This window comes from Microcebus murinus, chromosome 7 (assembly GCF_040939455.1).
Source record: "Microcebus murinus isolate Inina chromosome 7, M.murinus_Inina_mat1.0, whole genome shotgun sequence".
Classification (NCBI taxonomy): domain Eukaryota; kingdom Metazoa; phylum Chordata; class Mammalia; order Primates; family Cheirogaleidae; genus Microcebus; species Microcebus murinus.
The window spans coordinates 90,104,264-90,131,332 of record NC_134110.1 but is presented as its reverse complement, the minus strand read 5'-3'; the positions used below and the strand labels follow the sequence as shown (position 1 = coordinate 90,131,332).

At 35.7% G+C, this 27,069-nt stretch overlaps 1 protein-coding gene across 1 annotated transcript; it reads right to left on the bottom strand.

The window, feature by feature from the left end:
* Positions 1–843: 843 nt before the first annotated feature.
* Positions 844–26,972, bottom strand: VCPIP1 (valosin containing protein interacting protein 1). Its single transcript, XM_012744669.2, has 3 exons — positions 24,060–26,972; positions 13,256–13,342; positions 844–4,308 (listed from the first exon to the last, which is right to left on the bottom strand). The coding sequence occupies exons 1-3, from the start codon at positions 26,770–26,772 to the stop codon at positions 3,437–3,439; spliced, it is 3,672 nt and encodes a 1,223-aa protein (XP_012600123.1). The 5' UTR covers positions 26,773–26,972; the 3' UTR covers positions 844–3,436.
* Positions 26,973–27,069: the final 97 nt, after the last annotated feature.

Sequence of the window (27,069 nt, the reverse complement as noted above, 5' to 3'; positions counted from 1 at the left end):
CTTTGAAAACCATGAAACTCAAAATCTGTGCTGCAGTATTTTAAATACAGAACAATTAAAATTACTGTTGAAAATGAAAAAACTATATTGATATTCTGAAATAAACATTTTATGATATTACACTATACTGATCAGCTGAAATGTAATTAATGACGGGCGTTAAAAGTTTATTTCATACCTAATGGTTAGTTCTTAGTGAGGTCTAGATATTTACAGAAATATTCACTAGCAGATATTAGTAGGTAACTACATAAAACAATACTGTTATAAATTTTGTATTTAGTAGCTAATGTGATATGTCAGTACAATTCTTAGAAACTTGTCATTAGTAGTATGAGTTGCTAACAAGTGATCTTCCCTGAGGTAAGAGACCATATGCAAAAGTCACTGCTCATCTCCAGTGAAGTTAGATACTTAAAAATAATGGCAATAAGGACCTGTGGCCAGGAATCACAGATGCATTTCAGATATCTTAACTGCAAGCAATAGGCTTGATTGTAAAAATCAAACTAAAAATCATCAGAAGATATAAAAGCAAATTTCAGTAAATAGCAGTTGCTAAATTTCTCAGGCCTCTACCCTAACATTTTCCAATAAAATACCTGAAACATAGTGAAAGTTGGGGAAATGGACCTTAGGCTTGCTCTTGAACTAGTTCCTGAGTACTCTCTTGGAGTTAACTATATTCTATCTCATAATATTTGGCAGTGTCTTGTTTTCTTCAATTTCAACTAATTTCTCATTACCAGTATTCTACTCATATACCATCTTCAATACTACCTGGCCTTTGGGTCATCAACTCAAATTTGGTATGATTAACTATAGAACAAATTACTAAAGAAAAAAATTTATGACTTTATTTCAAAGTTCAGTGAAACACTGCAAATAGAATTTAATTATAGGACTGAATTATAGTTATAATGTTACATCTAGGGCTAAAAAAATATTTTAATTGATTTGAGATCTCTAGCTTGGACTCCAAGTGCAATGCTACCAATAGTAGTACTAAAAAAATAATCATTTTGTAGTCATATATTTGGTTATGATAATCATATGGTAGGACAAAGGATGATACTTAAAAACTTAAACTTGTTCCAAAACTTCTTTGTGAGGATAACTGGCCCACTTCTCAAAAACCATTACCGCAACCAAATTTTCAGCTGATTTAAAATAATTTCAAGAAATTTGATCACTTTTCAGAATTGAGTCTTTTATGTTTTATTAAGGGAGAACCCAAATTGTTATGGTACCATTCATACTTAACTTGGCTTTTAAATAGCATTGCTGTGACTAAAGAAACTAATAGTGTTGTCAGAGATTAAGTCCATCTTCATTCACATGTGCATTCTCATTGACACTAAATGTAAGCATTTAATAGGGAGATAAAATTTGTTTGATATTTTTACTTTAATGCTATGAGATTTTGTCAGTTATTAACCAAACATACTAAGCCACAAGTGAAGAAAGTACTTGTTAAAGAAATTTACTTGGAAGCAGTGCATTTTTTGCTTATTAAACAGTTTTCCTATACTTAAATTAAAAAAAAGTTTCAGTGGCTGAAAAAGCCAAAAGTAATTATAGTGGTTAGTGAAGTGATATTTGTAATTTTTAGTTTAATACACAGAAGCCACTTCTACTAAATGGCAAATATTATTTGGTAGCTACAGCTCTTACTTTACGCAAAACTAGTACACAATATAAAATATCTAAATTTTCCTATTTTGATATAGAGAAAGATGCTTGAAAGTAAATTTAGTAAGAATGGAGATAAGATTTTATAAAGAAAAACATGTGATAATGTGATAAAAACTCAAATATAAATGTCTTGCTCAGATACATTTGTAAAATGTCTAGATTCTCCATTCTTTCCTTATTCAAAATGGAGTTCACTTTAATAAGTAGATTCAGTTAGAGATACTTTCACAGAAAGAAGAACAAAACATCCCTGATCTGGAAAAACAAATTTAAAGTACTGTCTATATCCCTTATGAATCAACAGGTAGAGATTTTTAAACACCTGATAATATACTTTCTGATGTACATTTTCTTAGCATTGCAAACACATTTCTGCATCTGTTACATGTGCAAACAGAGACAGCCAGGCTTTGCTCTAGGTAAGAGATTGTATTAACATACATTTTGTCTTTCATCCATTCAAATTCAACTTAATTTCAATGAACAGAGGAAGAAGATGGGTTGAAATATACATTTCAGAATACAGATTTGCAGAATAGAATAAAATAATGCAATACCAATCTCAGGATAAACACTCTTTGTCTTGAAGGAACAAGCATGAAAGCTGCTTCTCAAGGAAACTGGCACTAAACATTTGATGAATACACTATTTAAGCAAATGCCCAGTTGATCAGGGTATGATGCAGTTAAATTTGCATCCAAACCCAAGTGAAGCCAACAAATAAAGAAAACCTTATGGACTCTTAAGAAAAAAAGGAAACATTTTTGGTTCAAAGGGGCTCAAAGACACTTCTCATATACAGGCTTAAATACCATTGATCAAAATTGTAGAACAATGTAACTTGTTTATAAAGATAAATTCTTATTTATAAATTCTCTGTGAATCTGACAAACTCTGAAAATTAGAGATTAACTACTGCTACCATTATTTCTTTTTCTACCACACATTGAAATCAACTTTTCTGCAAGATTAAAAAAAAAAAAAAATTAGGTGATACTTGACCAGGCCAGGATTAAAAAAATAATGGTAACATATTATCAACAGAGCACACAATTGGCTGTGTTGGCTCAGACAGCAACACAACTGAATCACATTGACTTTATTATTCTAGAATAGATATTTTTCCCCAACCTTGCTCAAATCAGCAAAATATTATATTGTTACATTCTATTCTCAAGATATTTTTGCCAAGAATACATATCTCTATGAATGTGTTTACTGTTCACTGAAATGTTTCAGCATCCCACTGTTCTAACCATTTTATGAAATTTAAGATACAGTTTCGTTCAGATCATCTTCAAATTTACATAAATCTTTTAACTCTCTAAAAAATAAGTGGGATGGTTACCTTGATGACATCAACATTAGCAAAATCTCATTTCCCCTCATTTCTAGCCTCTTCAGAAATCAAACATCTTTAGCAAGAGAATTTTCATGTTTGAAACATTAAGACTTTCATGGAATTAAAATTATAAAGAACTTCCAATGAACCACATATATGGAAGAAACTCATCTCAGCAGATCTAATAACTAATTTATAGAAATTCAGAGCCAGCCTGGGCAGCAGTATATTAAAAGCTATTGCCAATCACACACTTGCTATCATGCACTGAATAACAAGATATAATCTTTGAATTATATACGTACAAGATTTTTAATGACTAATCAAGTTACGTGGCCCAGCCAACAAATATTACATATTCACAATAAACATTCTGCCTTTATTAGCCTCTAATTAAATCAAGAGTGATCCATTGGCTCAGTTGTGTTAGTCATCTCAGCATCTTGACTATCCATCTCTTCAGGCTCCTCCACAGAACTTCCCTTTTGTGCTTTTGACCTTGTGGCAAATGCAGCTCCCAGTGCATCTGCCACACAGCCATCAGTTGTTTCTGTATTCAAATTTTCAGTGCCACCAGTTAAAGAAAAAGACTCAGGCAAGCCAGTCTGAAGATTCCCAGACTTTGCAGACGAACTCACAACTTCTACTTTTCTTTGAGAAAGATCAGATGGAGACTGCTCTGTATTTTGATCCCGCAAGTGCTTGTCCATTGAAGCCTGAATAGAAGAAACCATTTCCTGCAATTTTTTTCGCTGGGCCTCAACCAAATCAGGATCAAGCTGCCTGCTGTCTCTCATTGTTACTACTCCAGGAGCCATTCGAATAAGCTCACTGTTACTGGAAGCAGCTGTGAATACAGGAGGCTCTGTTTTAGTGGAACTATTACTAAAGTCTGTCCCTGTATTATGCTTTCTTACAACTGGAGTTTCCCTAGCTCTTGGATCAACGTGTGGGTTACCAGATGCAGTTCCTAGAGAATGCCCTTTTCCCTGAAAGGCAGTTACATTATGAAGCTGCTCAGATTTCTTTTTCACTACTCCACCACTACCTAGTTTTAATAGCCCATGTGAAGGACTTGATTCCCTACTTCTTGTGGTAGCCTCAGCTCGAACCTGACTTACGGCCTCTTTAACTAAATCTTCAACATCAGGACCAATAGGGAAATGTCCTGCAGCATCCACACACAACTCCAGTCTATCTTCAGAAGCATTATAGACAAAGGTTTTGCCCGGCAGATGTGGAAAAGTACAATGCTTGCCATCAGCCATACCTAAAGAAGGGGAAAAGATATTTAACATATTAAAATCTTAAGGTGTTAGCAAAAATGCAGTAAAAACAATTATATTGGAAATAGTGAATTTTCATAACAATTTACAGATAACCATTTTCAAAACAAAATTTATTAGAGAAGAATTTATTCTATTACAAAAAAGAACCACCACCATAGACCTTAAAGTAGTTCTCCCAGGAGATTTTCTTTAAAAAAATCAGTATCCTGGCCTGGCGTGGTGGCTTACGCCTGTAATCCTGGCACTCTGGGAGGCTGAGGCAAGTGAATCGTTTGAGCTCAGGAGTTCAAGACGAGCCTGAGCAAGAGTGAGACCCTGTTTCTACTAAAAAAAAAAAATAGAAAGAAATTATCTGGACAACTTAAAATATATAGAAAAAATTAGCCGGGCATGGTGGCACATGCCTGTAGTCCCAGCTACTCGGGAGGCTGAGGCAGGAGGATCGCTGAGCCCAGGAGTTTGAGGTTGCTGTGAGCTAGGCTGATGCCATGGCACTCTAGCCCGGGCAACAGAGTGAAATTCTGTCTCAAAAATTAAATAAATAAAATAAAATAAAAATCAGTATCCTATTAGCAAAGTTAACAATAAAGCTTGAAACAAATAACTGAGCTATAAGAAAAACACAATGTAAACCAGTAAGGAAATACACATTTATTTACTAAAATACATATTATAAACTTTGCCAAAATAATTGTAACTATAAAGGCAAAGAGAGGTATATCTGTTAAATAATTTATTACACAGGGTGTTGAACTAGAGATCAAAAGTAATTTTATTGTAACATAGAATAATACCACAATAAAAGGTATTTTCACACTGTGCCATAAGTATATGTCTTTCGCAAATATAAAAAATATGAGCTTTCAAAATAAGATATTCCATACTTAAAGTAGTAGTTGTGGGGCACATTCAGGAAAACTAAGATTAATGCACTGTGACTTCAGTGTGAACACTTGGTCATAGGAAATTAAAAAGACCTTATTCAATTAAATTCCTTTGAACTAACTCATTCCTTTCTGATAGGCCAGAACTATCAGAGTTAGCCTGGGTTATGGGTGCTCCTCACATGGCTCACTGGTATTTACTTTTCTTTTCATAGTTCATTAATGTAGCAGTAGAGGATAAGAACCTTAAAGCAAGTTTCCCTTATTTTCTAGTCAAGAGATTGGTCTCACTACAGGATATTCCAAAATTTTACATTTCTTTTAGCCTGAGTATTAAAAAAAAAAGATTATGTGTATTTTAAGCAATCCCCTAGCCTTATACTTTAAATTTGTCACTCTAAGTACACTTATTGAAATCACATACTTTCTATGTTTAAAAAAGATGAAGTAAAGAACTTTTATTAATATATGGTACATAGGGGTATGTTTATGGCAAAATATAAAGGCAAAAGCACAGTAGTTAGAAATGAATGAAAGGGTAAGGGCTATGGATATTCAAACAGGAAGATGATGAATAAACTCCACAATGCTTTGTTGGCATTTAGGCAGTCTCCAGATTGGTAGGATATTAAAAATAGTTCCTTTCTCCCCCTAAAAAGCTACAGTGGTTCTAATTTACTGCTTTGAGAATATTCCCAATAACCAGAAAAAGGAACTCAACTGCAAATGAATAAATCACCATCCATTAATTTCAAATAAACATTAATTTCAATGGTAAAGTATGAATTAATAAAAATCCAAGTAGAATTTCCTAGACACATTTTCAGCAGAGATAACTGACAAAAATAGACATGCCAATATTAAAGTTAGACATATTGTCTAAATATTACTTTTTCTGGACACATCCTGGATTCAGTTTATTGTCTACCAATCCCCCTCCCCAGAGTTCTGTAAACTATAGCTCAGGAAACAAAGGTAGCAAAGAAGAGAATTTTGTAAGACCGGACTTCCCCAAGGCAAAGCTTTTAAACATCCATATCAATAGATAACTTCTGTTGGGCCTCACCATGTGCCAGGAACTAAAAAAGACTCTGAGGATTAAAAATTAAATATAATAATTCTTAGAAGACAGATACAAACATCATGAAAATATAATCAGGTAGGTATAATGGTGGGTATATTACTTCTCATTTCACATGATTATTTGAGGGTTGTATGAAAAAATATGCAAAGCGCAAACATACTACAGTGCCTAATATAAATAAGGCAGTCAATAAGTTTTAACTATTAAATTAGATCAAAAAGGTTTTGCAATTGTTTCCAGACTGCCACGGTTGTGCTTTCTCTTGGTTATCCTTGGAAAGAGTCATACAACACATTCATCACAGGATTATTTATAGTGAAACACTGGAAACAATGTAAACTTTCAACAAGAAATGATTTAAATAAATTATGGCCTATAGATTTGATGGAAATAATATGCAAATAAAAAAGCTATGATGCCTATTGCAATCTTGCCTAAAACATGTATGTATAGGACAAATATTTTAAAATTATAGGTGTTTCCCATTTCTGTAGTTTCTAGACTTTCATATTGTTATGAAAAAAACTGTAAATTATATATTTAAAAATCAATGCAAATACTTTAAACACAGTGCAAACACTGTTGTGATACCTTTAAGCATAATTGTTTAGGTTTTATAATATAACTGAATTTTAAGAAATCAAGGCACACTAAAATTTCTACATCACATATCAACAATTCCATTACTCATATATGCCAAAGACATGTATACTAGTATTTATAGCTACATTGTTCCTTATGTCAAAAAACTGGAAACTCCCCAAAAGCTCATCAGCAGAACAATGGATGAATTGAGTTTAAATGATACAATAGAATACTATGCAGCAGTGAAAATGAATGAACTACAGTTGTACTCATCAACAGGGATGAATCTGAAAAATTGTTGAATAAAAGAAGCAAGTTACAGAAGAATGTATACAGCATAATTCCATTTATGTTCAAACACAAGCAAAGCTGAATATTATATAGTTAAAAGATAAATATCCTTTAAATCTTTAACAAGTGTTAAAACTAAATTTGCCATTTATCTCTGCATTTACCACTGTACAAAGACCTGCAAGAAAACTTACATTTTAAGCTAATTAATTTTAAAATACCTTTCTACATATAAAAAGCAAGAATAGTATTAGTCCAATTTAGTTATATTGGGCAATATTTCTATTCAAACACAGATATAACCATCTGTCTGTCAGGGTATATTTGAACAAAGTAAGAGAGGTATGTTCCTTTCTTGTTTTTAGAGGGTGAGGGTATATGGTTTGGGGTGAGGAAGGCTTGTTATGCCTTGATTCTTTGACCACAGAATAATTTGCCATACAAATCTGTTGTAAAAGTAGAAAAATTCACCACAAATTTAGAAAATTGTATTTGGGAAGGTAAAATAATTTTCTGAGGATGACCTATTTCAAATGGCTGTGTTACAGTAAAAAGAACTTTAATTCTGCAAATAGCTAGAAATCTAATAACAACAACAATAAACATTTGCTAAGTATTTACTAGGTACCAGGCCCTTTGCTAATTGCTGTATATGCATGATTTCCTTTGTTCTCACAAAAACCCTGACATTAAGAAACTGACATTTAGAAGTCACACAGAGTATAAATGATAGATCCAGAATTTGATCTCAAATATTCTGGCTCCAAAGCTCTCAACTACTTTCTTATAAGGATAAATTACAATATTTTAAAAAACATAACTCTATTGAGATAGAAGTCACATATAATTCACTCATTTTAAGTGTACAACATAATGGTTTTTAGTATATTCAAAGAGTTGTGCAATTACTTTTAGAACATTTTAATCACACCAAAAAGAAACCTTACCAGTCATTCCCCATTTCTTCCTCCCTACCTCATTCCCTGCTCTAGGAAACCACTGATTCACCCTTTCTCTAGATGTGCCTATTGAAGACATTTCATTATGTGGTCTTTTATGACTGTCTTCTTTCACATAGCATAATGTTTTCAAGGTTCCTCCATCATGTAACAGGTACCAGTCCTTCATTCCTTTTTATTGCCAAATAATATTCCATTATATGGACATACCATATTTTATTTATCCAATCATCAGTTGATAGACATTTGGGTTGCTTCCATTTTTGACTATTATGAATAATGCTACTATGAACATATGTGTACAAGTTTTGTGTGGACATATGTTTTCATTTATCTTGGATATACAACTAAGAGTAGAATTGCTGGGTCATATAGTTAACTCTATGTTTAATCTTTTGAGGAACTGCCAGACTTCTTTTCCCAAGTGACTGTTTCATTTTACATTCCCACCAGCAGTGTATGAGGGTTTCAATTTCTCTACATTCTTGCCAACAGTTCTTATTATCTTACTTTTTGATTACAGCCATGCTCTTGGATATAAAGTACTATCTCACTGTGGTTTTGATTTGCATTTGCCTGATGACTAATGATGTTGAGCATCTTTTCAGGTGCTTATTAATCATTCATATCTAAGGCCCCCAAACCCGGGGCTGTGGACCAGTACTGGTCCGTAGCCTGTTAGGAACTAGGCCACACAGCAGGTGAGTGAGCAAAGCCTCATCTATATTTATTTATTTATTTATTTATTTATTTTTTTTTTTTATGTGATCTAAAACATTTGTAAACCTCATCTATATTTAAGACCCACTCCCCACCTCCTGCCATCGTCTCCCCACCACCACCAGTCTGTGGAAAAATTGTCTTCCATGAAACTGGTCCCTGGTGCCAAAAGGTTGGGGACCGTGGTTTATATATTTTCTTTGGAGAAATGTCTATTCAGATCCCTTGCCCATTTTTAATTGGGTTGTCTTTTTGTTGAGTTATAAGAGTTCTTTATAGTCTAAATACAAATCCATTATCAGATACATGGTTTGCAAAAATTTTCTCCCATTCTATGGATTATCTTTTTACTTTCTTAATGGTATCCTTAGCAGCACAAAAGTTTGCTTTTTATTTATCTAACTTTTTGTTGTTGTTTGTGCTTTGGTGTCATATCTAAGAACGTTTTACCTAATCCAAGTTCAAGAAATTTTATGCCTATGTTTTCTTCAAAGAGTTTTCTAGTCTTTGGTCAATTTTGAATTGATTTTGTATATGGTATGAGGCAGAGGTGAAACTTCATTCTTTTGCATGTGGATATTCAGTTGTCCTAGCACCATTTGCTGAGAAGACTATTCTTTCCCTATTGAAAACTGTCTTAGCACCACAGCTAACACTTTAAAAATAATTTCAAACTACAAACATAAAATTATTTAGAAAATAATCAAGATAGCCATCCTGATATCACCCCAACCCCAAACCCTTCCCACACATAAAAAACAACTGAGGGAAGTTATTTTCAGTTGCATGGAAGACAGCACATACTTACCCAAATTATTGGGATCCCCATAATCAATCCTAATTAAATATTAACTTTTAAAAAGCACTAATTAGTATCAATATCTTTCAGAAAGTAAAATGAAATAAAAGAGAAAAAGTTAAGAAGGGATGCAAAAAAAGGGGAAGGGATGCTTACAGAGAAATTTATATCCTTAAATTCTTATATTAAAAAACTAGGCTGGGAGCTGGGCGCAGTGGCTCACGCCTGTAATCCTGACACTCTGGGAGGCCGAGGCAGGCAGATCATTTGAGCTCAGGAGTTCGAGGCCAGCCTGAGTAAGAACAAGACCCTGTCTCTACTAAAAATAGAAAGAAATTACTTGGACAGCTCAAAATATATATAGAAAAATATTAGCCAGACATGGTGGTGCATGCCTGTAGTCCCAGCTACTCAGGAGGCTGAGGCAGATGGATTGCTTGAGCCCAGGAGTTTGAGGTTGCTATGAGCTAGGCTGATACCACGGCACTCTAGCCTGGGCAACAGAGTGAGACTCTGTCTCAAGAAAAAAAAAAAAAAGAGAGAGAATTACTACAAAGATACAATAATCAAGATGTGGTACTGGCTAAAGGAGAGACTTATAGATCAACAACAACAAAAAACAAAGATTCTAGAATTAGACCCACACATACATGGTCAATTGATATTTTAAAAAAATAACTTTACTGAGCTGTATTTTGTAGATTATGTAATTCATCCTTTTCAAGTGTACGATTTCTCTCTGGTGGTCTAGTGGTTAGGATTTAGCACTCTGAAGTGTACAGTTTTTGGTCAATTGATTTTTGACAAAAGCACCAAAGTAATTCAATGGATAAAGGATAGCCTTTTCAACAAATGGTGCCTGGAACAACTGGACATCCATACATTTAAAAGAATGAACCTTGACTCATACCTTGCAGCATATTAAAGAATCAACTTGTAATGGATCATAAACCTAACATAAATATATACACATGTATACATAACCTAAAACTATAAAACTCGTAGAAGAAAACAGAGTACAATTTTTGTGACCTTGGATTAGGCAAAGGTTTCTTAGGACACAAAATGCATGAACCATAAAAGAAAAAATTGTTAAACCAGACTTGAGGAGTAAAAACATGTATGCCCACACAAAGATCTGTAAACAAATGCTTACAGTGCCTTTATTCACAGTTGCCAAAAAGTGAAAACAGCCGAAATATCCTTTAAATAGCTATGGATTTTTAAAAATGTGATATATCCATGTAATGGAATACTACTTAGCAATAGAAAGGGATAAATTATTATACTAATACATGCAACAAGACAACAATGTTAAAACAATTAGGTTGCTTGACATTCTATGCTGAAAAAGAAAGAAAAAAACATAATCAGGCACATTTTTTTTCTGTGAAGGACAACATTTGTGGATCATATGGTTTCTTTCACAACCAGCTATTCAACACTGCCACTATAGTGCAAAAGTAGCCATAGACAGTATGTAAACATGTATGGCTATGTTCCAATAAAACCTTATATACAACAACAGGCAGCAGACCTGATATGGCCCACAGGTCATAGTTTGGCAATTCCTGTGCTAAATCAAAGAAGTCAGACACAAAAGGTCATGCTGTATGATTTCATTTATGTAGTAATATCAAAAAGACAAACGTAAGGACAGAAATGAAATCAGTGGTCGCCAGGGCCTATAAGTAAAGAAGAGGTTGACTACGAAGGGACACAAGGCAACTTTTTGGAGTGATAGAAACACACATCTTGATGGTGGTGGTGGTTACATGACTGTATATGTTTGTCAAAATTCATATATCTGTATACCTAAAAAGGGTGAATTTTACTGTATGTAAATTATCCCTCAATAATCCTGTCTTTAAAAAAAGAAAGGCATTTTTTGTTCTCTGCCTCAAATAAACCAAAAGAAGAAAACAATTTTTGAGACTCAAGGAAATTTAAACACTGACTGGATATTTGGTGATATCAAAAAATTATTATTCATATTATTTAGATATAATAATGGTAATGTGGTTATTTAAAAAAAAAAAGGTGGGGCACAGTGACTCACACCTATAATCCCAACACTTTGGGAGGCTGAGGCAGGAGGATCACTTGAGGCTAGGAACTTGAGACCATGCTGGGCACCATAGCAAGATCTCATCTCTAAAAATCTTTTTTAAAAAATTAGCTGGGTGTGGTGGTATAGGCCTGTAGTACCACCTACTCAGGAGGCTGAGGCAGGAGAATCACTTAAGCCCAGGAGTTCAAGGCTGAAGTGGGCTATGATCATGCCACTGCACTCCAACCTGGGCAACAGAGCTATCTCAAAAAAAAAAAAAAAAAAAAACAAAAGAAAGAAAAAAAGAAAAAAGAGGTTACCTTTAGAATACATACTAAAGTTCAAAAGAGAAGAAAAGAAATACGTACTGACATAATTATGGATAATGAAATTATATCTCAGATCCACATTAAAATTATCCACTTGAGGCCAGCTGCAGTGGCTCCTGCTTATAATCCTAGCACTCTGGGAGGCTGAGGTGGGAGGATTGCTCCAAGTCAGGAGTTCAAGACCAGCCTGAGCAAGACCAAGACCCTATTTCTACCAAAAATAGAAAAAATGAGCTGGGCTTAGTGGCATGTGCCTGTAGTCAGTCCCAGCTACTCAGGAGGCCTGAGGCAGGAGGACTGCTGGAGCCCAGGAGTTTGAGGTTGCTATGAGCTAGGTTGATGCCACTGCACCCTACCCAGGGCAACAGAGTAAGATTCTGTCTCAAAAAAACAAAAAAAATTGTCCAGTTGAGAAGGGAGTAGAGATGTACTAATAAATTGTTGAAGCTGGATGGTGGGTAAATGTGGTTTATTATGTTATTCTTGCTACTGTTGTGTATGTTTGAGTATTTCTACAACAAAGTTAGAGGTTTTTGTTTTTTTTTTAGAGAAGGAAAAAAGTGTATGAGTAAGAGATGAAAACCATAAAATAGAGATTCTGAACTTAGTGTCTATGGAGGCCAGGTAGCTGAAATAGTGAAATAATCCACAGTGGTAAGTCTGGGGCCAAAAGCATTCATGTCATATCTCTGAAAAAATGTATACAGTCCAAAGACATGCCCTGACAACCTCTCTTTTAAGACTGTCAATCTCTGAAGATACAGATACACACTTGCACACAAGTATTTCTGTCTTTACAAACAATGCTGACAAATGTGAAAGAAACTAAATGTAAAATGAGCTGTTTCCTAAAACCTAGAAGTCAAGGAGCTATATGCTAATTGTAGCCAAAACACAACAACAAAAATATTATATTATCTGGTTCTGAGATAATTAATTAGTATTAAACCCAAATCTGCTTCTAATTTCACAATATGTCTTTAGTTGTTAAGAATCATACACATAACTTAAATGAGAAAAGAGGGGCAAGAAAGTGATAGGAGATTCTGAATACTATAGCAGAAGACACAGATGACCATGTCAGGATAATGTATTTTAAGGAGGCAAACTGCTAAAGAAAGCCTAACTTTGGAAATACTTTTAGAAGAATACTATCTAAACTTTCTTAATTTTATAATAGCTTGGGTAGAGATATTATTTAAGAATAAAATCAGAAATTAACTATACCCATGGTTTTCTTCATAATATTGTAGAATACACCACCCTGCTGAAACATGTGAGGAAGTCCCTTTGCATAAGACCATACATCTTCTCCTGTAAGACAAAAACAGATACAGTATTAGCAACAAACAAAAGAGTTATACTCATGGCTGCTTTAATAGGGATTAGCCTAGTGCAGAGATGGCAAGGAAAAGCTAGGTCCTAAATGACTGAAACAGAGAGATGATATGGAGTGACAGAACTGGGCACATTAGAAAATGCATGGTCTATGTAAATTAAAGGTGGCAGCCACTCTGCCAAGGGCTGTCATGGAAGAGTGTGGGACTGCTGTTTCAAGACTATGTGGCTTTTCAAGAGAAGCCAGAAATTCGAGTTTTTATGAATTTTTAAATGTAGGAACTAATTCAAAAATAAATTTAAAACTGTGTAAGTCAATACTGGGCAAACTAAACAAAATATATCTGAAGGCTTAATCTAGCTCAAATCTAGTTTGCAAACATTAGACTAGAATAGAAAAGGTTATAGAAAGATTTTTTTTTTTTTTTTTTTTTTTTTTGAGACAGAGTCTCGCTTTGTTGTCCAGGCCAGAGTGAGTGCCGTGGCATCAGCCTAGCTCACAGCAACCTCAAACTCCTGGGCTCAAGCGATCCTCCTGCCTCAGCCTCCCGAGTAGCTGGGACTACAGGCATGTGCCACCATGCCCGGCTAATTTTTTATATATATATCAGTTGGCCAATTAATTTCTTTCTATTTATAGTAGAGACGGGGTCTCGCTCTTGCTCAGGCTGGTTTTGAACTCCTGACCTTGAGCAATCCGCCCGCCTCGGCCTCCCAAGAGCTAGGATTACAGGCGTGAGCCACAGCGCCCGGCCAAGATATTTATTTTTTAAAAGTAAAATATAAAATTGTATATTTTACATTTACATTAAAACTAAGTAAAAATAAATGGAAGGAGCTAGGGAGAAAAATAAGTAGGGAGACTGAAGATAAGTAATTAATGTTGTATTTTGTTGTTCTAAAGTAGATTTTTTAAAAATAGAAATTTAGGCGGGAAATGACTTGAAGAGATTCAGAATAACCTTTAGAACACCACAAAATACCCACAAGCGAATCACCATTTCACAAAACCATTTCTTCAAAAACATCTTTTGATGATGCCTATTTCAATAAAAAGTTTCAAATAAAAAGTTAAGAATGATAATCATTGTTGAAGAAGTTAATAAAGAATAGATAAAACAAACATTACTTTTGGTTTGTGGAACATATTTTTATTTGCTTCTTTATATTTTTGTTTTCTAACCTGTTAATGTATATGTACTACTTTTATAATCAGTAAATTTTTTGGTTAAAAAAAACAAAAAAAGGTTAACTTTTGTCTTTCCTACTAGAAGATTACACTGTTGGACCTGAGCTCTGAATAGCGGTGACTGATGATGCTAATTAATCACTATGTACCTACACTCTCTCAGAGTTCTAATCCCATCTCACATTCATAAAACAGGAACATGAATTTGTGCAGGAGTTGGCTAAAGTTATCCTTAATATACCAGTTTAAAGTATACATATATAAGAAGCCTCAGCACTGAAATTTTCAGTTAACCAGAACATATACTTACACATAAACACTTTACTTACTAATGATGCAATACTACTAGAATGGCTATATTTAAGGATGGGCACACACAAGTTTAATTTAAAATTTTGAATATTAGTGAGTCCCCAAATACATAAATCTTTAAAAATTTTTTTTTTCTTTTTGACATGCACACACACATGCATGTATACACAGACACCAAATACAGAAATCTTATCCCCTAACAGAAGCTCTGATTGCTGAAATGATCATTAAACTTCATTTGGATAAATTATTTCTATGGTGATGATCTTTCATTTAGTCATTGTCAGTGTCATCCTAAATATACTTAGTATTTTCTAAAATATTTTAGGATAGTATTTATTTGGAAGACATATCAAAAAATTACACAGTAGCACTTAATTTTTTTGGTAAGAATCTAAACTGAGCTAGTCCAAAGATCTCAACTGACTGTTCACAGTCAGTTACAGATGGATGGAACTCTTGTTCTACTCTGCACCTTGACTAGTCTTAAAAAAAAAGAAAAAAAAAATCTGATCAGGTACCAAAATAGTGAACTCCTCAGAACTGACCACCTGAATAATAATAACAAAATCACATTTCTTAGTACTTTACATACCTGACTATTCCTGTTTAAGCATACAGATCACTTACTCTACTACAGTGTTTGTTAACCTTCTTTTCATTATCTCTGAATTAGGAGCTATTTTAGACATTATTTTCCTAATCCTCCCCAGCTCCCCATGACATATGAATAACACAGATGTACTATATATCTGTTTATGTACTGCATGTATATCGTAATTCTATACATTAACTAGAGTTATATTTGTTCACCCTCCTTCCCCCAAGAACTCATTTTACACCCTTCAGAGCAATATGGCCCCAATGTTCTATTGCTTTAGGGGAAAGATAAACACCATCTAAGCCTCTACAATCTACAAGATCTGAGTGGGCCCTTTACAGTTTCATTTACTCATCACAACTAAGCTCTACAGATAAGGAAATAAGCTCAGAGAGCTTAAATAACTCTCAAGATCACACAGCTAGTAAGTAACAGAGCCAGGATTGAATTCTGTGTATTATTCCAAAGCTTATACCAGTTCCACTGATATTAAACCTCTATTAAAGGTCAAACTGTGTTACAACAAATTTTATAGAACTAGCCAGTCTTTTCTTAAAGAAATTCAAAGTATCAAAAACTGGTTGGAGGGAAAAAACAGGTGAATTATTTCCTTTGGTATACAAATACCCCCAATGTTTGTTGGTAACAGAAATAAAGCAAAGAATGAGATCAGGAGGCAGGGGTTGTGACACTTTGCACAAGTCCTCCACCAGTCCCATATGGCTCTCCACTGCAGTTCTCTCCATCTCTCCTACTATTGCCTTGAATCAGGCCCATCTCCTACCTCCATTACTGCCACTGCTTCACAACTGGTGTCCTCGCGAAATCCTTCCTCCATATATCCTTTAGAGTTAAACCTATAATGGTTCCCCAAAACCCTATGGCAAAAGCCAAGTCCCTTTTTCATGGCATACGAGGTACTCTATGAGTTGGTCTTTGGCTGCCTCTCTTACCTCACATACCTTTCCTTTATTTTTACAGAGCAACACCACGAAACTACTCCCATTTCCTAAAGGACAATACTTGCTATGTATTCTTTTTTTTTTTTTTTCACTTTTTTATAACTATATTGGGGTTTATTTGTTTGTTTTTTGAGACAGAGTCTCACTCTGTTGCCTGGGCTGGAGTGCTGTGGCGTCAGCCTAGCTCACAGCAACCTCAAATTCCTGGGCTCAAGTGATCTCCTGCCTCAGTCTCCCAAGTAGCTGGGACTACAGGCACGCACCACCGCACCCAGCTAATTTTTTCTATTTTTAGTTGTTTGACTAATTTCTTTCTATTTATAGTAGAGAGACGGGGTCTCGCTCTTGCTCAGGCTGGTCTCACACTCCTGAGCTCAAGCAATCCTCCTGCCTCGGCCTCCCAAAGTGCTAGAATTACAGGTGTGAGCCACTGTGCCCAGCCTATTTTATAATTATATTGTTATAGATCCATAAAATGTTAGAGTGGGAAGAACATTTATGATCACCAAATTCAACCACATTTTTACATAGACAAACTCCCCTTAGAGTTAGATCTTTGGGTAACACTTAGGGTGTAATCACAGTTCTCTCACTCTTCAAGCCAGTGTGCTTTCTAATCCATTTACTATCTAATGTGACCAAAGCACAAATAAGAGAAAAACCTTGCCAAGAAAAAGTAACTCCACGTTACTAGAGACCTGAAGCTATCACATGTTTAAGATTATTGTCAAAGTAGCCTTTTCTTTCTTTCTTTCTTTCTTTCTTTCTTTCTTTCTTTCTTTCTTTCTTTCTTTCTTTCTTTCTTTCTTTCTTTCTTTCTTTCTTTCTTTCTTTCTTTTTCTTTCTTTCTTTCTTTCTTTCTTTCTTTCTTTCTTTCTTTCTCTCTCTTTCTCTCTTTCTCTCTTTCTCTTTCTTTCTCTTTCTTTCTCTCTTTCTTTCTCTCTCTCTCTCTCCCCCTCCCTCCCTCCCTTCTTCCCTCCTTCCTTCCTTCCTTCCTTTTATTTCAAGGAAATATGAGAGTACAAAAATTTTAGTTGCATTTTATATCCTCGCCCCTCCCTAGCAAGTATTCTTTAAAACTCAGTTTAGGTGTTACTTCCTCCAGGATTCTTCAGAGTGGTGGTTAGGTAGGTACCTTCCATGATGCTCCTATGCATATGATGAATACCACAGCCCTTATCATAACTGCAGGTTAATTTAGTTTACTTTATTGTTTCTCCTTCTAGACTAGAAGCTTTTCAGATTTAAGGAAAGGTCAGTGGCCTATCTGAATTTCTATTCCCAGGGCTTGGTATAGTGCTAAACAGGGAGTAGTACTCTTAGTATTAGCCGAATGAATGTATACAATGAGTATTATAAAGAAGGTTTTTCCTTTTAAACAATATCCAAAAGTAATCCAGAAAAAACTTAATAGAAGCAGCATGATGATAACTGTTTTTCAATGTTTGTTGTATCTATAAAATATAACTAATGGTACAATCTGTTTTCTCTTCAAGAATCTAATAAAACAAAATCATATCAAAAACAAAAGGAAAGAATTATTTTTCTATCATTTCATTAGAAAGCAAACCTTTAGAGAATAGGAATAGTCTGGTAAAGCTTCTAGCTAATAGTATGTTAATTCATATTTTTGTCAGTCTCCAATTAACTTGACTTATAATTCAACTGTTTCTTCATAGCACAATAGTAAAATACTTCTATTCAATGTATTGTGTATATAAATGTAGAAAAAGCCTAAACTACCACAGATAACCTCTGTTCACAACCTTTCCTCCACAAATACTTCCTCCTCATAGCCTTATATTCTTCTACCTGAACAGTGGTAAATATGGCAGTGGTATTATGGAAGGTTTTTCTTTTGATTTATCTAATTTTTTCTATTTGATAGGAACTAATGTTTAATTTTTTAAATGTATATTAAAATGAATCAGTTTTAAAAATATATTTTTATAATTTTTTCTAGTAATAAAGTCATGGGGTTAAACATGGATTTAAAAAAGTCATTACTCCCATTTTCTAACTTTAAATAATTAAAAAGGCAAGTTTGGCCAGGCAGTACAGGGAGCTCATGCCTATACTCCTATCAGTTTGAGAGGCTGATGCCAGAGGATCACTTGAGGCCAGGAGTTCGAGACCAGCCTGAGCAACACAGGGAGATCCCGTCTCTACAAAAAATAGAAAAAATTAGCTAGGCATGGTGGTGCACGCTGATAGTCCCAGCTATTTGAGAGGCTGAAGAAAGAGGACTGCTCAAGCCCGGAAGTCTGAGGTTGCAGTGAGCTATGATGATGCCACTGTACTTTAGCCCCAGCAATAGAGTGAGACCCTGTCTCAATAACAAAAAAGCTGGACATGGTGGCATGCACCTGTAGCCCCAGTTACTCAGGAGAGTTAGGCCAGAGGATCCCTTGAGCCAAGTTGCAGACTCCAGTGAGCTGTGAGAGTACCACTGCATTCCAGCCTGGGTGACAGAGACTCTGTCTCAAAAAATAAATAAATAAATATAAATAAAAAGGCAATTTGTAAGTTTCTATTTTGCAATTTATGAAGCAAGGGAATAAATTTAAAACTCCAACATCTATATGAAATATATTTTCAAAGCCCCAAAAGAAATGCCTAAAACTATTAATAACTCTGAACTCAAGTATCTATGACAATAAAATCAATTTTAAAGTATTTAAGATTAATCTAAATTTAACATTTAAATAAACAATTCCAAACTCTTATCCAAATTTAAAGTAGGAACACAGGACTGTTTCTGCTAGAGAGACTTCCAAAGGTATTCATTTGCTGAAAGAAATCCACCGTTTCTGTAGATCCCCCCTCTAAAAATTTGTCTACCCTATTGATGATAGTCAAAATGGTTTCTAAGGAAGGCATACCTGTTTCTCACTTTATACTGAGTCCCCTTAAGTGTATCCAACCATGCAGCTTTTCGTGTCACCATCAGTATTATCAAACATATACATGCATACAAACCCAACTATGTATACACACACACAGAGTCTGAAAGGTTACAACCCAATTTACTACTAACAACTCACTCTGGGAATTGCAAATGTTAAGGATAACTACCATATTTTACTTTATGCATATTGGAATTCCTTGAATTTTTAAAAATACCTGGTAGTTGAAAAATATTAAGAAAAATAAAAGGTATCAAAGTATTAATGTTGTGTATAGAAATAGAATATTTAACTTAAACTTCAAAGTATGACTATAAAAAATCACCATTTACTACATACACATTTATCTTAAGATACATCTACATGCATTATTTTTAATTCAACTTTGTTACTGCTCCCCTATTTCAAATATGTTATATATAAATCAACAGAAGGGCTATCAGGAGGCATATAAAGAATATGCATAAGTACTATCTAGATTTGAAACTGTCCTTCACTCACTTGAATAAAAAAAAAATCAAGATGCAATAATAATGTTGAGATCCAATGTCATCTTTAAAAAAAGCGTCTTAATCACAAGTGTCATTCTGGAAAATCCTAAGGCATTTCCAATATCAAGAGGTATTATGAAAATATTGTGTATTTAAAACATACATATTAAAAAGTCATATATTGCAGCAGACCCTTGAAACAAAAAAAAAAAAGGAAAAACAAAGTAAAATAAATAATTTTTTTAAATTAAAAAAAAAGTTATATAGTTCTTTAAGGAAAATATATAAAAATCAAACAAGTTTCTCAACTCCTGAGAAAGGTTGGTAACCTAATTCCATTTAAGTAACTCCAAACTGTCAAATTCTGTTTTTCACCTAAATGTTCTGCCTCTAGGAAAACAAACCAAAAAAATTTTAACAAAATACAAGGCTGAAAAAAGAAATCAGCCTAGTATTTATGGTGGATAATGTACCACCTATCTACCACAAAAGAAAACCCACAAATAACTGGTCTACAAGAAATATTAATAACGTACTTTGCAAAACCAGAGATAGAGTCTTTCAAGTATTATATAAATAATGACGATGACTGTCCGCAAAAAATTAAGTTCCATTACCTCTAGTGGTATGCATAAAAGATACTAAAACGTGAAATATTACAGGTGGGATATTGTTATTCCATTTTATGCCATCATAAGACTCAAAGTGACTAGGGTCTATGAATGGTTTCTACTAAGCAAAACACTAATGTACCTACTTACTGTTTTGTTGATATAAATAATAGACAAATTCAACTTAATGAATACTCTGCTTAAAAACAAAAGAAGGAAAAAACACATGTCCCTGGCTATCATACAGCCTGCCTATTTAGTGAATATATACAATCCCTATATATACACATTTGATTCTTAATCAAATGAGTTTTCTAAAATATTACGTTGGTTATATTTGGGGGGTTTATAATTTTTATGTATGTAGACAAGAAAGCTGGAGATGTGTTGATGAAAGCTATAAAATTATGGAACTCCCTTGGTTGAGATCCAGCAGGTAAGTTTAGGGCAAGGACTGAATCTCTGCCATCTGTGTACCCTCAGCATAGTTTAAGCTGATGCATACACTAATTTTGCTAAAATAATGTGCATGCATTCATTCAACAAGCATTTGAATTAAGCCTGGTACCTTTTTGTGCCAGGCCCTGTACTAGGTGATAAGATACTCATTATTGAATAAAATAGGCTAGTTTCTGCCTTTGTGGACTTTCTAATATAGTGGGGGAGGCAAACAAATAATAAAACCAACAAATAAGATCATTAAAAGTTACCATAGGTGCCATGAGGGAAAGGAACAGGATACAATGAGAGAGGCAGACCTACTTAGAATGGTCAGCAAAGGATTCTCAAACCCTTAGAAGGTAGTATTTAAGCCTAAATTTAAATGAGAAAGAGCCAGCCAGTTGAACAGCATAATGCTCGATGAGCTATTTTCTAAAGTAAAAGAGCAGCCCCTTAACTTACATTTGGTAATTCACAAAGCAAATTTCTACAGTTTGAAATCTAAATAAGCCCTGTCATTTTCCAGCCCTCTCCAATCTAAACATCAGTAGTTCCCCAGCACTCTTTATATATGGTTGTGTGTATATAACCATCCCCAAATTGACATTTTTATAAACACATTACTTTTTATTTGAATATTTTCTATATTATTCAAATACAATTATAAGAGAATTACAGGGAGAAAACTAATAAAATACAGGCCAGGCACTGTCTTAGTACTTCAATTTAAAGCAGAAAGTCTCTCAAGTGCTACTATTATAAAATTAGCAAAACACTCTTTTACACTCAAATTTAGCATTGGCAGTGGCAGTTGAAGGTTTAAATAAATTTGGGGGAGGGGAGGAGGGAATGGGTATATACAAACATGAGCGAGATGTGCAACGTTTGGGGGATGGTCACATTTGAAGATCTGACTGGGGGGGCATGGGCAATATACGTAACCTTAATATTTGTACCCCTATAATATGCTGAAATAAACATAAATAAATAAATTTGTGGGTTTGTAGGGGCAGCAACATAAATGTTAGATGTGAAGAGGGAAGGGACCAGAATACAAAGATATTATATTGATGAATGCACTGCAGTCCATAGTCTAGTTCTCAGATATTCACATCCAAGAACCTCAAACCAAACTCAAAAAGATCTAATTACAAGCCAGAATTATATTTTACTAATTTTCATGATGAAATATATCATCATGTCAAAGTTTTAAGATTACTGATCATAATCCTACCCATGCCAATTTATTAATCTACGATGGAGAACACAGCCTTCCAAGTGAACATATTCCTTATCTGCACTTCACCTATACATCAAAACTTACTATCAGGAAGCTAAATGAGTAATAAGAGTAGATGTTTGGTAAACATGGAATCATGTAAAGGGATAGAGATATTTAAGCCAGGTCATGGTCAGGACTGATTAAATATTTTCACCTTTCAACAGAGATTACCTTTCTAGCTACCAGAATTTTCATGAACCCCAGATGATGTATCTTTTCCCTTTGTACAGCAGTGTATAAACATTGTCAAATTCTGCTTTTCAGACTTTTTCAATGTTCAATGCTGACTGACTATCCATTCCATTTCTGCAGATACAGCCTTTCTTTAGATACGTTAATGTCATCTATTTAGTTCAATCAAAAAACATTTCAAAGAGCCTGCTACCTGCTGGGCACTATACCAGGTGCTGAGCATACAAGGTTAGAGATGATATGAACCACATCCTCAAGAGTTCATTTTCTATGGAGGAAGACCTTTTCTTTCATATTTTTAACCTGGGAGATTGCTGATCTTTTAAAGTGCCTTCTGTATGTATCTAATTTTATCCATTCTGTGAGAATATTATTTAGTTTTTGGAGTTCTAGGAATACTTTACTGTTACCCTTACATACCAACCACAGGGGTATTTTGCATTGAGGAGTCAACTGAAGTACTAAGGAGTTAAGTAGTTTGCCTGAAATCACTAGGTTATTATAATAAGCAGTACAGCCAAGATTCAAATTGTAGGTGTTTCTGACTCCAAAGATCACACAATCTTTCCTCTATACCATTCATTCTCTAAGAAACCAAAAACTCTGATACACAGAAATATGTACAGTGCCTACAGTTCCTGACATATCCTCCAATTAAATTATAATGCCTCAACTAAAATCAGCAATATCAAGCTAGAAATTTGTACAGGCTTTTTAGATCTCCTATTAACTGGTAGGCCTCCAAATAAACCAGGAATAAATAATATTCATTTCGGTAGGTCAGGGCCCAATTCACTGCTAGTTAGTACTCTCAAAAAACAATAAAAATCCAGATCAACTTTCTAGTTGAAAGCTCTAATCTCAGTAAAAATAAGGCCCTCCCAGTATCTAACATATTTAAATTTTAATTCATACTTTAAGACTCAGTAAAGCATATTAACAGTGATTTAAAAACAAAGATTAAGCAAATAAAGATAATCATAAAAAGTGCACCATTGGACTGTATCCCAAATCATCTAAAGGTTTAAATTACATATTTAGTTTATATTTTCCTTTAATTTGTGAATTATTAAAAAGAAATACTTCTTAACTCCATTACTATCTATCTCTATTTCTTATGTTTCTCATGAGCTATATAATAGTTCATTACAATTAATGGCAAAGATCCACTGAGCAGTGAAATTACTTAAATACAAAACCTAGTGAACAAATAAAAATGTGATGAACTGGGAAAGGGAGAATGTGAAATGGAAGAGAATGCAGTGAGAATATAAACACCAGAAACTGCAATTCATCAAACAGGAAGTCCTGAGATCACATGACATGCAAGAAAATAAAATTTAAAAATAAATGAAAAAGGGGCGAGGTGGCAGGCTCAATAGAGCCTAGAAAAAAAAAATAATAAAAAGGCTTTAAATAGATACAGTACAGTTAAAAAAACAATTGCAAGAATAGGATATATTTAAATAATCTGGTGACAGTTGAGGGACTACTTTCACTTTCAGGTTAAGTTTTCCTAATAGTTACTCAATAACCATATTAACATCCATCTATTAATTGCCAAAACAGTAAAAAAAATTTCCTCTAAAATTATATAATCAAATATTTGCAATGATCACAGATTTTTCCCCCAAAGAAAAAAATACACAGAAAAACTCAGTGTATTATATTCACGATTAAAATATAGCAAGTTAAATTGATCTTACCCATTAATGTTGCTAAAAGACACAAGGAGTACATTTCTTTGTCAGCTTGCTCCTGAAGTTCCTTAGATGACAATTTACCAGTAACAGCAATATCTTCTTGTTTCACAGTGTGAGCTGAGTGTGCTGCAGCAGACTGACCACCTTCAGCTTTACTTTTTAAAATATCTATTGTGATTCTGTCACCATGCTGTAAAGGAACTGGCTCCTTTTCCATTCCTGCCTGTGGCGGTATTAACTCTTTAGGAGGAAAACCATATCGAATACACTGTAAATATGGAGGAATGTTGAATTCTCTGGCTATACTTTCCTGAAGTTCAAAAAAGGTTGTTGAAGACTTAAGAGTAACCATGGACTGTCGTCCATCATTAGTTGTTATTCGGATCTTCTTCTCCTTAGAAGTTGTAGGTGAATAGGGAGCCTTGGTAGGGGTAACAGGTGCAGAGGATGGACTATCACGAATGGTACTGGGAGAAACAGTCCTGGGCTGCCCTTTTTGTTCTTGTTTTAACTTCTCTGTTTTCCGTTTCTGCATTACAGAAGCCTGTTCCGTAATATTCTGTTGAATAGTTCTTTCAGTTTTACTCATGTTTAACTCCTCCTTGTGCAAAGTTTTTGTTTTCTGTCCAGTAAGAATAATTTTAGTTGGAAGCTGAGACTCTGATTCTTGTCCTTGCACATCTCCAACTCTTTGGGCATGAGCACCATCTATATTTACAGGAGTATAATCATCAGGATTCTTTTTGGCAGTCTGATGCAATATAGTGTGGACAACTTTCTGAACTAGGATCTCACTCCCAAATTCACCTGGAAAGTGCTTGGTAACAAGTTTCATTGCAACATCATAAACATTACTATTCAAAGATGAATCGCTTTCATACTGGAACCAATACACTGTTTCTCTGACCACCCTTCCACCCCATTCCAAAGTAATAGGGAAAGCTTCTGGTAGATTGTCATACTCTTTACCATCCCAAAAGTGTTTGAATCCACAACCACATTTGCCACCAGTGGACTTAGAATTAGTTCTGTCTCCATCCAGATACACAATAGACCCATCTCCTCTGACCCTTCGCACAGATGTGCCATGGCACCAATTACAAGCTGTTAGGTTACTCAATCCATAGTCTGGTACCAGAACATCTTTCATTGAATCATATGAGCAAACCAAATTGTTCAAGGGAAAGCTATAATTTTTGTCAGGCCTCAGCTGTCCATGAGTACTTTTTGCCAGGTTATACAGTTTCCCTCCTGGAGCCAACCACTCTGGAGGAACATGAAGTTCAGAAAGGGCACCACAGAGCAAACATTTGTGAAGGCGATTATCCATTACTGCTTTTTTAGCAGCTGCTGTGACTTCTTCAGGCTGAACTCCTATCACCCCAGTCCTTCTGTAGAAATACTGATGGACATCAGCAACCAAACTAGGATGGATACCATGTTTGTCCATAAAGACTTCTTCCATAGCAGCAACAAGCCTAAGCAAGTATTTATCATGCAAACTTCTGTCTCCTCCAATAATACAACCACCATCATCCTCAAGTTTGATGTACTTTTTGATAAGGTCCTGAGGCACACCCCATGCTTTAGGAAGCAAATTCATAGGCAGTTTGGGCAAAGCAGCCCCTTTTATGCCTACCAAGGGGATATAATGGTTTCTACCAGAGCTACTCCATGCAATACAGATTGGTTTATTCAAATGACCATCTTTCCCAGTGCACTTCTCTACAGGGATGAGCCCAGGCAGAAAGGTGGCTGAATAATCACCAGAGCTTCTCATGCCACTGAGGGAATCTAATAAAATGATAGGACGATGTAACACATTAGCAAGGCCAAATATGTGGATATTCCTCAGGCCCAAGGGAACACCCTCAGGTGGTACAAACAGAGGGTCACATTCATTGATAATGTCCTCCCACTCGGCAGCATCAATGAAGTCATGGAACAGGGCTTGATATTGGGCCAGGTGCTGCTGAAAGTGCTGTTTAAGATTCTCTCTCAAGGCATGCCAGAAGAGCTCCCGGCCTACTAGAGCCCGAGACACAGCATGCACCAGGCAGTGTCCATCCCCATCTACATGCACTGGAATGAGGCATTCCTGACTTTTATTGGCCCGCTTGATGTCCTCAAGAGTGTCATGCAAATACAGGAGGCTTCCGGAGCGGTCCTTGCCGTAGCCCACCGTGTTAACATGCTCTGGTTCTATAAGGAAGGCGCGGTCACCCAGTAAAGAGCAATCGAACAGTTCGCCCTGGTTCATGTCCCGGAGAAGCTTGGCCCGGCCTGTCTGTTTGTCCATTCCGTAGCGAGCTAATATGGGCGACAACAATTTGCAGTGGTAGTTGGAAAGGCCCATCACCTTTACCAGTTCCGTGTTCTTCTTGGGTGCCCCCGTCACCCCGAGCAGCGCGTTCCGCAGCAGGTTGTGTAGCACTACGTCCGGGTCGGTCACCTCCTCCACCCCCAGCAGCTGTTGCTGCTCGTGCCGCTGTCCGCACTCGGTACACTCGATGCTGACAGAACCAGAGGCCGGGAAGAACAAACGCGCCTGGCACTTCGGATCCGGGCAGCTCCCAGAAAGGATTCTCCGGTCTCTCCGCTTCGAGAGCCCCCCCGGAGCAGCCGCCGCCGCCGCCGCCAGGGACGGCGGAGTCTGCGGAGCTTCAGGGGGAGGAGGTGGCGGCGGCAGCGGAGGCGGCGGCGGCGGCTGAGACATAGCTCTCGGCTCTCGTGTCTCGCTCCGCGTCCCAGGCGACCCTCAAAGGCTCATAACCCAGACCTCACCGGCTCGACTCTGTCTAGGCCAAGCCCAGGGCGAATCACTTTCCTCTCCCTGCCAGCTCCTCCTCCTCCTAAGCGAAGGCGGAAGCGCGGACGTTGTTTCTCTTCTTACTTCTCCACTGCCGTAGCCGTTACCCCGAACGTAACGGCCACCACCCCACCCCGCACTCACACTCACTCACTCTCGCTCTCTCCCTCAGACACACAGACATACACGCCCTCACTAGAAGTG